At 41.0% G+C, this 16632-nt stretch overlaps 1 protein-coding gene across 2 annotated transcripts in view; it reads right to left on the minus strand.

Moving 5' to 3' along the window:
• Positions 1 to 16632, minus strand: part of WBP1L (WW domain binding protein 1 like) — an 84694-nt gene that overhangs the window by 22054 nt on the left and 46008 nt on the right. The window contains exon 1 of one of the 2 annotated variants that reach the window (XM_045024664.1): positions 15774 to 16021. The exons of the other annotated variant lie outside the window; for it this stretch is intronic. Coding sequence (XP_044880599.1) covers positions 15774 to 15800 — 27 coding nt within the window. The 5' untranslated portion in view covers positions 15801 to 16021. Of the gene's footprint in view, positions 1 to 15773; positions 16022 to 16632 lie in introns of those variants that run through there. 2 annotated transcript variants of the gene reach the window in all.

The raw sequence follows: 16632 nt of genomic DNA on the forward strand, positions 1-16632 counted from the left end.
CGAAGTAAGTAATTTTAATTCGATCTAAAATACGTTGACTTCAGCTACGCTATTCTCGTAAAGCCTTGCAAACTGTAAAGGGGTTTTTGAGCATGTGCACAGCTTCATGAAAATACAGAACAGTGTGCTACTTTCCCTTAAACTGAATTGGGGCAGAGGCCATGAAAAGATATCAGCAGCCCACCTGCTTAATAGACAGAATGAGAGAGGGCTGACTGTCCTGCTAGCTCTGCAGAGGCAGCAGAACTTTCTGCAGGACAAACCTCCTAAAGAGCTTGGCTGCAAGTGACTGCTTTTTCCACTCACAACCCTGCTGTTAGACTTGCTTTGAAATCAAGTTCGTTCAATCATGAAGTGCTAATGCAATTAAACAGTATTACAAAGTGCCGTGCGTTTTATGTTCTTTATTGGAGGGGCTTTTTTTTTTTTTTTTTTAAATGCTAGATGCAGAAAGCAGATGTCCCACGCCTTGATAAGGTCTTTTCCACCTGTAATTTCTAAGATGACAGTCAAATGTGCAAGTCAATCTGCTACGCTATCATAGCATTTTACATTTCAATTTCTTTAACCACAGCATTTGTTTCCCAACGTGCAATTATGGTCAAGGAAATAACTAGAAATGGCACATCTTGCAATGTCTTTGTGGCTGATGTATCCCAAGTCATATGTGTCCACTTACTAACCATTTTTTCCCCTATTAGCCATGCAGCAGCAATGCTATTGGAGAAAGAAACGATTCTTTCCTGGCTCATACATCAGCAGAATTGAGACTTAAAATCTGTAATATTGTTGATGATGCACAAGAAAATGCAAAACTTGATTTTCAGATCAGAAACTTGGCTTTGCAGCTGTGACAAACTCTAAAGCAACATTACATGTGTCAACTGAACAACTGTGAGTTAGAGTCAGAGACAGGCCAGAACTGGAATCTCGCACTGTCATTTTAAGCGTTGCTTTGCACCAGGTCACACATTTCAAGGAATTAAACAGCATTTATTCCTATACATATTTTCTTCTGTTCAAAGTATAACATTTCAAAGAGCAAAAATTAAGACTTTGTGGCAACAACCTGTAACAAAGATATAAACCTCCCTGGATTGTCTCACTCAAAGTTCAATTTTATTTTGGGGGATTTCATCGTAAGTTGTTCAAACCATATAATCAACCCTCTGAATTCCCCCACCGACTCCCCCTTGCCTACAAAAATCAAGTTTAAGACAACTGCCCTGTCCAGTCCAACGCTGCACAGTATCATCCTTGCCTATACGTACTTACAGCAGGCACTTGGTGACCCTGAATGTTTTGTCTTGTTAATTAGGTATGTTGTAACTACCACCAGGCACTTTGTTAAACTTTGATTTCTCACGGCATCCCACTTTGTCCCTTTACTCCACAAGTGATGCAAACCTGATTTAGAGTCTCCCCCTTGCCTTCCCCCCCAATATTCAATGTCTTGTAGGCACAGAGGGCTGCATGGAATATCACATTTTCCTCTGTTTATGCGCCAGGCTGCCACACACTTAACTAAATCACACAGCCTGAAAACCCCCTTTTCCCACAAGGCCTACAAATGTTAAACTTACTTCAACAACATGCCATTCCCATTCCCATCTATATTATATGAAAGATTTAAGTTATCCCCATCCCAAGTCTCCGAACGTGTCCTTGTTGGGACTTTGCGATTTAGGCCAAGCTCTTCTTGGGCAAGGGATGCATTTGTAAACACTCTGTTTAGACTATTATTTGGAACACTAAACACATGGTGCTTATATAATAATTAAGGTAGCCTTCAACTGCAGCTCTTTTAAATGAAGATTAATTTTTACAAAATCGCAGCCATTGAATTATTAGTTACCAACATACCCCAAACAATGTGACTCTCATATTTCAAATGTCTCCTGGGCAAACACCATGTACCTTTATTATTATTCATTATTAAAGTGAGGCCCAAAAGGAAAAAAAACAGGTATGAGCAAGACAAAGGACAGGAAGAATATTTTTGTAAGAAGAGAATGCACGCATGCAAAAAATTATTGTCTCATGGAGGCAAAAATTAAAGGATTAATGCATTGTGTTAAATTGCTTTTGTGTCTAGCAGCTATTTTTAGATGAGTAGCTGTAAAGGTCATTTTAATCAGAGAAAGGACTTTCTGTGCTAATAATAATGGAACAATTAGATAGTTGCAGTTTTAAAAAGGACATCGGCAAATGCCGCTTTATGTTTTGTTCTTGCACTCACTTGTAAGTTTTATGATCAGAAATGGGGGGGGGGAATCTTAGCTGACCAATTTCCCCCCCTCGTTTCATTAAAGCATTATTCTTTGCCATAGGTACTAGAGCTGCAATGCAGGGGTTCTATTGGACTCTACTGGCTGTGTCTGGTTGTCAAATAGCAGCAATTTGCAAGCATGCTTCTCCCACCTCAACCTTCATTGGGCTAATAGCAACCATTCTTCTCTGCTGGTAACCTCACCACAGTTATCCATTTACTGTCACCTCCAGAATAGATTCCTGCAGTGGAGTCTACACGGGACTACTCTTGAAGGACATTCAAACTTCGGCTTAGAGCAGAAAGTGCCAGTCTGCTTACTTAGCATTTTGTGCATGTGCCCATTACATCTATTCTGCAAAGACTGATTGGCTTCCAACAAGTACAATTCAAGGAGTTGGCTCTCCCCATAAAGCTCTGTATACTCTGGGTTCTAGGTACATTACAGACTGCCTCTTTTAGGCTATCCTCCAAAAGCCATGACTATCTGGGACACGTGAGCTGAGCCAGCATTAGGGGATAGCAAGCAGGGCAAATTCCCAGGACCCCATGCCACAGGACTTCAGCCCCAAGCTGCCGGGCCAGAGCTCCAGCTTCAGCCTGGTGGGGCTGGGGCTTTGGCTTCAGAAATGTTGCAGAAATCCAATGTGTAAGCAGGTAAGGAAGGCAGGGTGGGGCCCCACTCTGTTTCTGCCCTTGACCCCAGCAAATCTAATGCCATTCTTGCATGTGAGTTGACAGAACATTGATACGTACCATTTTGGGGGCAGGCGTTTTCAGCGGAGGGCCCTCAAGCCTGGCACTCAGTTCGTACACCCACTTGGTACAACAGAGCAAGCACAGCAAGCTGAGGGGCATGCTGCAAGGCCCAGCTATTGCTCAGGATTTTTCTGAGGTTGAATTGGCACAGTCTGAAGATCCTTTCTGTATTATTTTGACATGTTAATCTGGATTATTTTTGCATTACACCTGTAGTATTTATAATACACACTATATAAATAAATAAAAGTAAACTTGGCTATTTTGGTTCGTTTCCCAGTAAATGATAAACCCACTGCTGTGTTGACAACTCCACAACTAACAGGGGACATAGGGTGACCAGATGTCCCGATTTTATAGGGACAGTCCCGATTTTGGGGTCTTTTTCTTGTATAGGCTCCTATTACCCCCCACCTCCTGTCCCGATTTTTCACATTTGCTGTCTGGTCACCCTAAGGGGACATGCAAAGCTGTTTTTATTTACACCTTGTATAAATAGTGATTTCAAATTTTATAGTACACTACTTTCAAAACTGTATTAATAAAAGGCTAATTAGGATTTCTATAAACACTTCATATTCGGAATGCTTTACAAACAATCCTTGTAACACTCATCTGGAGGTGGGCGTATGCAGAACTTGAGACAGCATCGTTAAGCAATTTGTTTAAAACCACAGAGAACACTAATGCATCTGTGCTGGGATTAGGAATCAAATTTCTTACTCCTAGTTCTGCACTCAGACCTCACTGTGTATCCAAGTCATAAACTTAAAGAAGGTCAATTTTGAGACTAAACTACTTAATGTCTCTAACCTTCACACGTATGCTACCTGAACTGCCAGTCCCAAACGAGCAATAAATAAGATTACATTTATATAACTATAGAATGAGAGAGACAAGGTAGGTGAAGTAATATCTTTTATTGGACCAAATTCTGTTGGTGAGAGAGACAAGCTTTCGAGCTTACACAGAGCGCTTCTTCAGGTCTAGGAAAGGTACTCAGAATGTCACAGCTAAATACAAGGTGGAACAGAAAAGGAGTTAACACACGGCACAAGGGACCAGTCAAGAGGAAGTGGGCAGTAACACATCTACAGTCATAGGACAAAGGAGGGTTATAGTGGGTTACAGATTGTTGTAATGAGCCATTAATCCAGTGTCTTTATTAAGTCCATGATTTTTGGTGTTTAGCTGAGTTATGAATTTAAGTTTCCAGGCTAGATTTTAGAAGGTGTTGGGCACGTTTCCTTGGAGGATGAGGTCAGAGGGATTTTTTTTCACCCTTTACTGAAGCATGCTTTCTTGGGGTATTTGGGTGGCCCGGTCCTGATGCAATCTACTTATCTGGTGGTATGTTCTTGTTTGGTGAACGCGGTTTTAAGTGCATTAGGTGTGTATCCTGGACTTCTCCTCAGAGCACATTCAGGAGTCTCTGTGCTTAGCTGTAGCGAACAGATTTCTTGGTGTGTTTGGGGTGGTTCTGGATCTGGTTTCTTGTATATAATTGTCTGTAGGATCCATTATTGAAACTGATTGTGGTGCCCAGGAAATTGATGCTGGTGTGAGAGTGTTTCAGACAGAATTTAATGGATAGGTGGTGGTGGTGGAAGTTGTAGTGGAATTCTATGAGAGAGTTCAGGTCACCTGTCCAGAGGATGATGAAAATATCATCGATATATCTCAGTGTATCCTTGATTTCATGATGCCTTTGTCCAGAAATTCTTCCTCAAGGCAGCCCATGAAGAGGTTGGCACATCCTGGGGAGCCATCCTACTATCCAGGGCTGTTCCCATGGTTTGGAGAAAAAGTGTTTGTTGTTGAATGTAAAACTGCTATGGGTGAGGATGAAATGGATGAGTTGGCAATGTTTGGGGTGGAGATCTGAGTGCTGTCTACGGTCTTGTAAATATTTGTGGCAACCAACAAAGCTGTCATTATGACGGATGCTGGTGTATAGGGAGGTGACATCCAAGGTGCAAGGATGGTGTTCTGAGCGAGGTTAGCCCTGTAACCATGACACAAGCATCTTCTAGATAACTCAGAACATACAAGAAATTTGAGTTTACACACACCCCTTTTTTTAAACACACACACACACACACACACACACACACACACACAGTCTTCAACCACCTCCTCTGATTTGACCACCTGCACCGCTTCCCGCAGCTCCCATTGGCCTGGAACAGTGAACCGCAGCCACTGGGAGCAGTGGGCGGCTGGGCCTGTGGATGGTCAATGTAAACACTGTCTCGTGGCCTGCCAGCGGGTTACCCTGACGGGCCGCAGGTTGGCCACCACTGCTCTTGATGCACTATCCACTGATGTGGAACAGCACTGTACAAACAAAGAATGTTTATTAATGTATGGCATTTTCTCCCAAAATCATGCTTTGGTGTTAGCTGCTCCTGATTTAAAGTGATTCTTAAGGATTCACGGCTCCTCTGAAATCCATGAATATACAAAAATTTCTGGCTGCTCTCCAATTTCCATGTGGTTTCACAGATCTCAGGAAAGATCCTAACAAACAGCAACTACATTAATCATGGCCACGTTCTTTTCTTAGTATGAAAATCTCATTAGTTGTGGTCACCAGTCCTTAGCTGCTGACATAGAATCACAGCAATGTAGGACTGGAAGGGACCTCGATAGATCATCTAGTCCAGTCTCCTGCACTGAGGCAGGACTAAAAATTATCTAGTTCATCCCTGATAGCTGTTCGTCTAACTTCTTCTCAAAAACCTCCAATGATGGAGATTCCACAACCGCCCTAGGTAATTTCGTCTACTGTTTTAGAAGTTTTTCCTAATATCTAACCTAAATCTCCTTTGATGCAATTTAAATCCATTACTTCTTGTCCTGTCCTCAGTGGTGACCCTCTTTTACATACCTGAAAACTTATCAGGTCCCCCCTCAGACTTCTCTTCTTCAAACTAAACAAATCCAATTTTTTCAATGCTTCCTCATAGGTCATGTTTCTAGACCTGTAATCATTTTTTGTTGCGCTCCTCTGAACTTTCTACAATTTGTCCACAACTTTCCTGAAGTGTGGTGCCCAGAACTGGACACAATACTTCAGTTGAGGCCTAGTCAGTGCAGAGTAGACCGGAAGAATTACTTCTCGTGTCTTGCTCACAACACTCCTGCTAATACATGCCAGAATGATGTTCACTTTTTTTGAAACTGCGTTACATTGTTGACTCATTAGTCTGTGATCCACTATAACCCCGCAGAGTACTCCTTCCTAGGCAGTCATTTCCCGTTTTGTATTTTTTCATTGATTACTCCTTCCTAAGTGTAGTACTTTGCATTTGTACTTACTGAATCTCATCCTATTTATTTCAGACCATTTCTCCAGGTTTTCAAGATCAGTTTGACTTTTAATCCTCTCCTCCAAAGTGCTTGCAACCCCTCCCAGCTTATCATCGGCAAACTTTATAAGTGTACTCTGTATGCCATTATCCAAATCATTTATGAAGCTGTTGAATAGAACAGACTCCTGCGGGACCCCAATCAATATGTCCTCTCATCTTGACTGTGAACCATTGATAACTACTAAGTACAGTTTTCCAACCAGTTGTGCACCCACCTGATAGTAGATTCATCTAGTCTGTATTTCCCTAGTTTGTTTATGAAAAGGTCATGTGAGACAATATCAAAAGCCTTACTGAAGTAGAGAGATCAATCTATTGTTCGCTCCCATACACAAGGCTTGTTACCCTATCAGAGAAGGATATTGGGTTGGTTTGACATGATTTGCTCTTGACAAATCCACATCGACTGTTACTTATTACCTTCTAGCTGCTTACAAACTGATTATTTGCTCCATTATCTTTCCAGCTATCGTAGTTAAACTGACAGGTCTGTAATTCCCCAGCTTGTCCTTATTCCCCTTTTTATAGATAGGTACTATATTTGCCCTTTCTCCCGTCCTCCACAAGTTCACTTAACGATTCCCATGATGAGATTTGGGACAGTCGCCAAAAGTACTTTTATTTTATCATTCTAATTCAAACTAATTTTCCTTATCTGGCCTCACCAAACTACCCAAAATCAAAGTAACCATGCTCACTTCACAAGTTTCACTCTGCACCATTGTGGCTGGTCTTCATCATACAGCATTAGTCTGTGTTCAAGCACTGAATTAAATGGACACTGACAGATATGGCAATTTCCTGCAATATCCTTAGGAGAGCTTATGGAATTAAGTTTAAGTATGTTTGGGATCCACTGTATGGTTTTTGTGGGCCAAGATTGTAAGCAACTTCTCTCTAAGAGGGGAACAGGGATGCGAACACAGGGAAGTGTTATGAACTTCAAAGTAGTACACTGAACAATGTGCTAAACGATGGGCTTATGGGGCAAACAGTGTCAAGTGATTTGCCAGGGGAATCCATAGGGGGAGGTGAATGCTAATTCCTCTTGTCTCCCCACCCTGATTATGGAAAAATCCAGCCTTTTGATGCCACACCTTGAGAAGTGGACCATTGTCTACGGATAACCTGTTCCCAGAGTCTCAGGATCAAAGGCACAAGCTGTAGAAAGCAAAGACTAATCTATTCATAGATATGCTAGTTTGGAGCGAAGGCTGTTATTACATGAACCTGTAACAGAGACAAGATGGGTGAGGTAATATCTTTTATTGGACCAACTTCTGTTGGTAGAAGGGACAACACAACGGCAATGAACTTGTTACTACAGAGAACTCCCTTGATTGGGGCTTGATGGAACTGATTCTTACCAGAGCCCTTGTTGGGGTGATCTCTGGTAAACTTATTAGCATGCTTGTAAATTCTTTTATTGTATTTAATGTGTTTTTTTTCTGTAATGCTTTCACTTTAAGAATAAATGTGGTTGCTGATAAAAGGCGGTATGGTAACTTGTAACTGCTGATAATTACACTGTTCGTAAGCCTTCAAAGAGAAAACAATGCTCACACACTGGCAGTCTGGCTTGCTGAGAATATCGCAGTGTAAGCAGGGGACTGGGCAGCCTGGGAAAACCTTGGTCAGGAGGGAGAGAGATGTGGATCTCTACACAGGAGAAGTGGAGGCTGAGAGGCATGGAACCTAGGGTGAGTGCCCTCCAGGGGCCAAGGTACGCTTGCGCTGAACTTGACATACAAGTGGATGAAAAAGGGGAAAGCAGTACAGAGGCCATATTTATGAGCCACTATTAGTCAGAGTTAAGGAAGTAAATCAGAAAGCCTTCAGAAAATGGATAGACACAAACTTTGTATTTCGATTAATTCACAATCAGCTCCTATACTATATATTTTGTAAACCTCCAACAGTAAACAAAAGGGGAGAATGGTTGTCTACCAACACATGAAAAGTGTCTAAGAATCATCAGCCATAAAAACTCTTAAGGAAATCTAACAAATGCAAGTTTATGTCTTGAGTGTATTAGGTTTCACATATCAGACTGTAACTAGCCATTGGCTAGTCCTGTCCATCATCAATACCTCATGACAGAGTACACACAAGGGAACTGAAGTAAACCGGTGTCTACGCTCAAATAACGAGGGCTTACGTGGCTGTGGGTTTAATGAACTAGTCTTTTACTGCTGAAGATTTTAGCTGAAATGCTAACTCAGGTCACAAGTGCAACTGCATTTAGTGATTCATCACTGCCCTCAGTTGTGCACGTCATAAATTCATTTTATAACCTATCATGCTCAAGATAATCTCTGAGATGTAAAATGGTACCCAGTCAAGGCCAAGCCTCGCCCTGGACCCAGAACTGTGCAGGGGATTCCCCCATATACTCTGGGGGCACTAAGGAGCCAGATGGTGCCTCCCCTGCTCCCATCATGGGGTCTTGGGGGAGAATTGTGGAGGACGAGGAGCCAGCCAGAGATTCCAGCTGGTAGAAGCAGGAGCAGCCAAAGCAGAGACTGCTGCACATTCCAGTCAAAACTGGAGGTTCTTAGACTTCCTCTGTCCTGTGCTGATCAGCTGTTTGCTCCCATCTGCCCCCTCCCTCCTCACAGTCTCTTCACTTTAGCTTCCCTCCACAGCCACTCCTCCTACCCTCTTCTCCCCTGCCATGTGCTCCTCATCTTCACTTCCCTTTCCATTTAGCTGATCTATCTAAACCAGTGGTTCCCAAACTTTAACAACCTGTGAACCCCTTTCACTAAAATGTCAAGTCTCACGAACCCCCTCCTAACAATTAATATTTCCAGGGATTTTCTCTTTTACCTGAGTATAAATTATAAAAGCAGTGATCTTGGAAATATAAAATTTGTTTTTATGATATGCTTTTTACACACTATTATTATTATTAATCATTACAGTATTTTCATTACATTATGAAAATGGCAAAACTCTTCCAAGATCTCACTTTCATAGCTTGTATCACTTTGAATAAGCCTGTTATAAGACAAGGCGCCTATGTTTCATCAAGGAGTATCAGATATGAAATAGCATGAAGGTATTTAAGAAGCCAACTCAAAGAGTTCCTCCTACACAAGCATTCAGGTCTTGAGCAGTCCTGGCAAACCATGCACGTTACAACAAAGCTTAAACTTGTCCTTCATAATAATTTAAAAAATACTAGCTGCCTATTTAATTTTAAAAACAGCAAAAAATATCCACCTCCCTTTCCATTTCTTATAAGGAGTCTTGAAGTTTAAATTTCCTCAGTGTGGTAGATATGCTTGCTTTGATCTGCTTAGCTCTTGGAAGTCCAGGGGCTCCAGGCTGCTGGCCCCATGCTGCCCGGGGTCCCTAGGGACAGTTCTGTCCGCCATTAGGGAATTTTTTCCTGAAAATCCCTTGTAACATTTCGCGAACCCCAGTTTGGGAACCACTGATCTAAACTTACCCCATGCCCACAAAAATCATGGAACTAACATGCTGTTTTTGCTGCCATCAATTGATCACTCTGCTTCTGTATTATACACCCCTTCCCCCAGCCTGTGTCTGTCTTGTCTATTAGACTGTAAACGCTTTGGGGCAATGGGCCATCTACTACTCCGTGTGTGTGTAGTGCCTAACACAATGGGGTCCCACTCTTGGATGCCCCTTAGACAACACCTTAATAAACCTGATTAATAACAATAACCAGCTAGCATTGCAGGCCAGGACTGAGATGCACTGGCAGAACCATAAAGCAATGGACTAGCAGAAGTCATGCGACTCAGGACTGCATTACATTGGCCAGGCTGTGTGCAGCACTAGATTAACCTTATGGGTACTGTTGCAGGTCAGCATTGAGGCATAATTGTGAGGACTATGTGGTGAACTATCCAATATCATTATAGATCTTCATTTCTAGAAGCGCTAAATTCCTCAGACACATGGAAGAAAGGAAAAATTAACAAAGCATTTGCATTTAAGTATTGTGACTTTGCGAGCATCATTTAATGCAAGCATGTATAGGCAGGAGTTGGGTAAAGGTGCAAACTATGATAATTATGTAACAGTAACTACTGGAATCTGTGGATATTGATCTGTGCCACGTCATACGGGCAATAGCCTCTTGTAAGTCTGACCTAAGTCAGGTGACTGGGGCTAGCGAATAAAGAGAAGTCTTATCAACTCTCCTGCATGCTATACCTTTATTACAAATGGTGACAAGTTAAGTTTTACCTTTTATATGTGAAAAAATGCCAGATAAAAAATATTTTGAGACAAGTGAGCACCAAATGTTGACAGTGTAGTAACGTGCAAAGAAAACATACATCAGAGCTGCCCACACACAAGAGAAGGGCCCCAAATAGGAGTTTCAAAATACACTGCTTGGTGCTTCGCTACTGCTGGCATCATGAGAACAATATTTAATCACCAAGATTAATTGGCCACAGTGGATCCAACCTTAGCCACCAACGCACAACGTTAGAGGTTTTATAAACACAGTTCACCTTCGTGAACAAGTTGGCTCACTCATTCATTTCTATGCTTGAGAGAGACTCAACCTTTCAAAAGGGTACCCTGTCACTTTAAAAAATCATGCTGTAAATTTTTATCTAATATTAAAGTCAGTTTTCACTTTTGTCTATATAAACTTTCATTTTCAGGTCCTTAGTGCTGCAGTGTCTGGGCTGTAAACATGACATGGAAATGTTTGCTTGTTTAAAAACTTTTTTTTATGCCTTGAAGGAGGAGTCCTTGCTGTGTCCTGACTCCTCCCCATTGGTAATGTCATTTCCAGGAAAGAGCTATTCAGAGAACGTTTCTGAACTGGCTTGGCTTTTTTTTTTTTTTTTTTTTTTTTTTTAAAGTTGACAGCATTTTAAAGTTTAACCAAATATTTTTTTTAAATAAAATTAATCCAACGTTTAATTTGCCTTTTGCTTTTTGAGTCTTTAGATTGTACTTAGGTCACGTTCCTCTCTGCAGCCAGGACAGCGAAAAACTCACTTTTAATGAAAGCTGGGATTCTTACAAAATCAAATGCGGTCAGAAGCTGGAGCTTTAAGAAACACCCAGATACCACAAATATCAGACCTGAAGAAGAGCTCTGGGTAAGCCTGAAAGCTTGTCTCACCAACAGTAGTTACTCCAATAAAAATATTACCTCACTACCTTGGTGTCTCTGACACAGTCTTCACTTTCTTTTATATTTTAAAGGGAAGTGAACATTTCATCTTGAGTGATTTTTCTATCCAGTTGTTTTGACTGGTGTTGTCCATTGTTGCTGCTATTACGGTTTCCAATTTTCCTTCTCAGCAGCAATTCCCTGGCAAAAGCACTTCACTCGGTAGACCAACTGATGAAGGCCTGCAATGAGTGGCGTTAGAAAGGAGGCTCCATATGCACATTTCCCTCCCAAGATCTCATTCTTCCCCTTCATCCATAATTAGTCCATTTGTTAGACTCAGTTCTGTTAGGGAAGAGGTTACATTCAGTAAAGCACGTAACTGAATCAAAACAATGGAGCAAAACTTGATGCTGTTTTAGCTCAGATCAAAATATTTTTAAGATTCATAGAAGCTGAGGGAATCATACAAACTTTTAAAGGGCAAGAGCAAATTAAACGACTTGCAGAGATCTATGACCCTAATATTCAAGAGAACATTTGCATGAGGCTCTCAAAAATAAATCCAGAGCCTCCAACCTTTGTACGTTAGGTTTAAAGGAGTGATCTGAAATAGGATCCTCTTATAAATCAGCCTTTTTAATTAGAGATTTCAAAAGTGAAATTTGAACCGATTGTCACTCACCAACATTTGAAAATTCATAAGGGATCAGTAGATAAAGGGGTCTAGCAAATCACTCTATTTTTCTAATTTGCAGTGAGTTTTGAAACAGAGTCAAACAAACTTTTTCCCCCCCTGGGTGCTTTTTATTATGTGGCTGCATTTACAGTAAAAATGTGTACACCTGTTGTCCAGCTGACAAGGGTCTGGAATTTTCAGTCCTGTATCATGAAAACCAAGGCCCTCCTGTCTACACTATGCTCTGTCACTGTTGCCAGGACCAGCTGAGCACAGATTTTTCCATTGTAAACAAGGCTTCTGCTAGCTCCAGGCACTAATGAAGTTCTCATCCTTGCAAAAAACTTGTTTGAGCCCTGCCTGATATATTACATAGCAGTGCAGAACACTATGATTAGACCAATAAGGAGCACAAGTTCTTGAGAAGACTGTAGCTGACTTACCCTTGCATGCATTTAAATTCTTCTAAACTGTAACATACACGTCAAAGTTAAAAAAATAAAAATAATAATAAAGAAAGACCTGGAAACATTTTTTGAAGAATAAACAGTGAAGAAAAGCGGTTATCTACAGTGATACAGGATAAAAGGGATAAAGTTTGGGTTTAAAGTTCTACACAACAAGAGGACACAATGATATTTTCCAGGATTATTCTCGTGTTGATTAGGAGTGAAGAGCAACCTTGCAAGATTTGCCAGCTCAGGCAGAAACTCTACTCACTTCACCCTCTTTACCAAGATTTTTGACAATGAAAAACAGACATTTTACTTGCTTGTCAAAAAACTTGCCCAATTCGGATAAGAACTTTGCAAGGGTGGTGAAAGGGGCCTTCAGCTCCAGGCTGGATTAAATATTTAAACTTTTTAATTGCTGATAAACTATTGGTTACTCAAATGCAAAATGCTTTAATCTTTTCAAACCTGATCCAAGCCCACTGAAGTCAATGGAAAGATTCCCACTGATTTCAATGGGCTCTGGATACAACAACTCTACTTTATTTAGTACCATGAATTAAATGAATTGAGAATAAGGCCAAGAGACTGAAACAGCAAATTCTACCAGCAAACAACACTCATAAGCTCCAAGCACAGGAGTACTAAAAAAATCCTTATACTTGTCTCCCTACTAAACACTTAAAGACACTCAAAGACACAACACTGTTGATCTTTCCTGGATTAAAGGCTTCTAGTAGACATTTCACATTTGCTATTTACAGGACTTATCACTTAAAGTGACCTAGCAAGGATGGCCTGGGTTTTGATCCTAACAAGCTTAATTACACAAATGGTACTTGACATTTTATTATATGTATTATGTAGCCATATTACATGCTGACGGCACTAGATCACAAGATAAGCGGATTCAGCCCAATATTGAACCAAACTCCTATCATGGTGTCAAGAATGAATACTGTACTCCTTGAGGAGTCTCTCTCTTTACAAAAGAGGGGGTTGTAACTGCCTGTGGCCATTTTGACCTCCATAACACTTGTTGTAAGTGTCCTGGCCAGATGCCAACTGGGGTAACTTTAATTAATTCCCCTTACAGTTTGATATGTATACCATATTTTTCACTTCCTGTCTCAAAAACTGTTCTGTAGTTCCCATCATGGCCTGGTAAACAGTTGCTCAATTTCATACCACAGGGAACTCCACTTCAGTGGTATGTGAGGTGATTCCTTCACATCATTTATATACAGGAAATTATCCCAAAGCATATGACCATCTGTCACCTAGAAACTGACAAAACTGAACTTGGTGTTTTCCCTACACATTAAATGAAAAAATACTTTCCCAACACTGTTTTTATCCACAAATGAAGGACAATCAAAATATACAGAAACCTGTTCTTGAGACACCACCAGCTGTTTCCCCTTCCCGTTTATGCATTATGTACCTAGGGGGTGTTTTTTAAAATGTATACCGCAAGTGGAACAAAAATAGATAAGCAGTCAGGTCTCCAACATTAAAATGCCCTGTGTTGAGCTAGACAGATGAGTAAAGGGAACTCGAGAGCTCCTAAACTCTGGTTTTGCATGCTACCTGGCTACCATGCAATAATCACCCTCATTTTTGTTTTGGGTGGGGGGGGGGGAGAATAGCTTCATAGATTTAGAAAAATAATCTTAAAAATAAAATATATGGACATCTGATGCTGACCCCACTTCAAAAGCTGAACTGATCTTGCAGAATTTTATTACAGATTGAAGATTTATTTAAAATCCTTAGAATAATTTCTTCAAAGGCTAAACAGCTCTTCCATACCTACTGCCCACACAACTTTCAATCACAAAGGTCTTTCTCACCACAAAGCTATGACAGCACTGTATTCCCTGTTCAACTTTGAGATTTTCAAGCAGATTCTAGTTGGATTTGGTGTGCTAACAAGTGAACCATTATTAGAGCCATTATGTTCAACTGCAAAAGGATCATCACATAAAACTGTTTTAGAATCAGTGAAAAAAAAAACAACCCACACCCTACATTTGGAGAAAAAATTAGCTGGTAACTGATCAAGTGACAAGGCTGCTTATGCAGCAATTTGCTAAAAGTTTGACCAGTGGTTCTCAATCTTTTGTACTGGTGACCCCTTTCACACAGAAAGCCTCTGAGTGTGATCCCCCTTATAAATTAAAAACATTTTTTTGTACATTTAACACCATTATAAATGCTGGATGCAAAGTGGGGTTTGGGGTGGAGGCTGACAGCTCACAACCCCCCATGTAATAACCTTGTGACCCCCTGAGGGGTCCCAACCCCCAGTTTGAGAACCCCTGAGTTAGACTCTGCTGTCCTTGTAAGCAACAGAAAGTGCCTAGTTTTAAATGCCTCGATTGGCTTGGTATTGTAATACTATATTAATAGTTATAATGCTATACCTATTTATTGTACATTACTGATTTTAGCAGTGTTGAGGACAGTTTGCAGTTAGATCTCTAGGCAGACATGCCTCCCAGACCAAAACAAGTTTTAGAACTCTCAGAAACTTAAGAACAAATAGTTGGCAATGTACTCCCAGTCAGGGAGCAGCGGGTCAGTTGCTACTGTTTCTCATTCCTTGTTACATTACCAAATATAAATTGATTGTTTCTTGTTAAAACACCAACTTTCCAAAGCTATTAAATAAGTCACCAAATCCAGGATCTGTGCCTTGCTAAAACAGGCATCCTGCACATGTTAACTCTGCCATTTTCTGTTTTGTCTCTTCAGTGAGTTATTTTGCTACACAGCATGACTCCAGCTAATAAATATTACCCATATATTAAAAAAAACTCTTCAAACACTGACAGAAGTTTTAAAGCAATGTAAACACATTTCCATATTAGGGCCGGTGGAAAGTAGACGTTAAAAAAAAAAAAGGCACACAGGAGAATCCTCCTTTGTTGTGAAGCTTGCAACAACAACAGCTTGTTCTCCTGAACTGAAGTTTTGTTTCTTCTTTGCTAATGAAAAGAAAGTTGTCTTGCAACAGCACCACCAAAACACACACACACACACACTTTTCTCTCCTTGGAAAGTGAAAAAATATTTTCTAAAAAACAAAAGTTCTCCACCGGAACCGGCAGCAACCAAAGCTCGTTACCTGTCTCAGCCCCAAGAGGAAAGGCATCCTGCATGCTCATCATCCACACTAACGCTTTGGAACAAAGGAATTTTAAAGTCCCCCTACAACCATTTCCTCAGCTGATGTGCGCAGGGTGCGCCTGCGATCCTATTTAAACCAGGGCTTCCGCGGCTGGGAATGTTAAGTAAACAGGGTCCCAGAACTCAGCACGCACTCGGCTCGCTCTCCGCCCTTCCCCTCGCTCTCCTCCCACACCCTGTGACATCTCAGACGCAGCAGAGCTGTAGGGTTTGGCAAGGGGGAAATGACATCAAAACTGGAGACAGCTGCTGATTAACAAGAAAAGGGCTTGCTACAAACTTGCGATGCATCTTGGTATTTAGCAACCCTGCTCTATGCAGAGGCACTAAACACTACAAGGAAAACTGTCTTGGCTCTAACCAGATGCCCCAAATGGAATAAAAACCTATATTAAAGAACAGCTCTTCAATGACATTTAATTAAAATCCCTTAAGCAAAAATACCTCAATTTCCCCTCAAAACTGGCTGTCTACTTTGGATGTAGCTCCTTTGAACAGCTTTGTAGTCTGCACTAACAGGCAGCATTTGGGGAAGATGGATCAAAACCACAACCAGGTATTTAAACACCTCCAAACTTGGAGGATTTGGCTAAAATGGAACACGGATCTAAAGCACTCCCCTGGTTTTGCCCACTTTGAGTTTTTCTTTAAGTAGTTCTTACTGCACTACTGGCAAATTCACCACCACAAACAACACCTCGCTTACTAAATGGCAAAGCTTCCCTTTCTTTCAGTGGGAGCCGGATTGGGCCCCCAAACAAGGCTATAAAGAGGTGATGCAGAAGCTATTTTTATCC

The sequence above is a fragment of the Mauremys mutica genome, chromosome 7 (genome assembly GCF_020497125.1).
Source record: "Mauremys mutica isolate MM-2020 ecotype Southern chromosome 7, ASM2049712v1, whole genome shotgun sequence".
Taxonomy (NCBI): Eukaryota; Metazoa; Chordata; order Testudines; family Geoemydidae; genus Mauremys; species Mauremys mutica.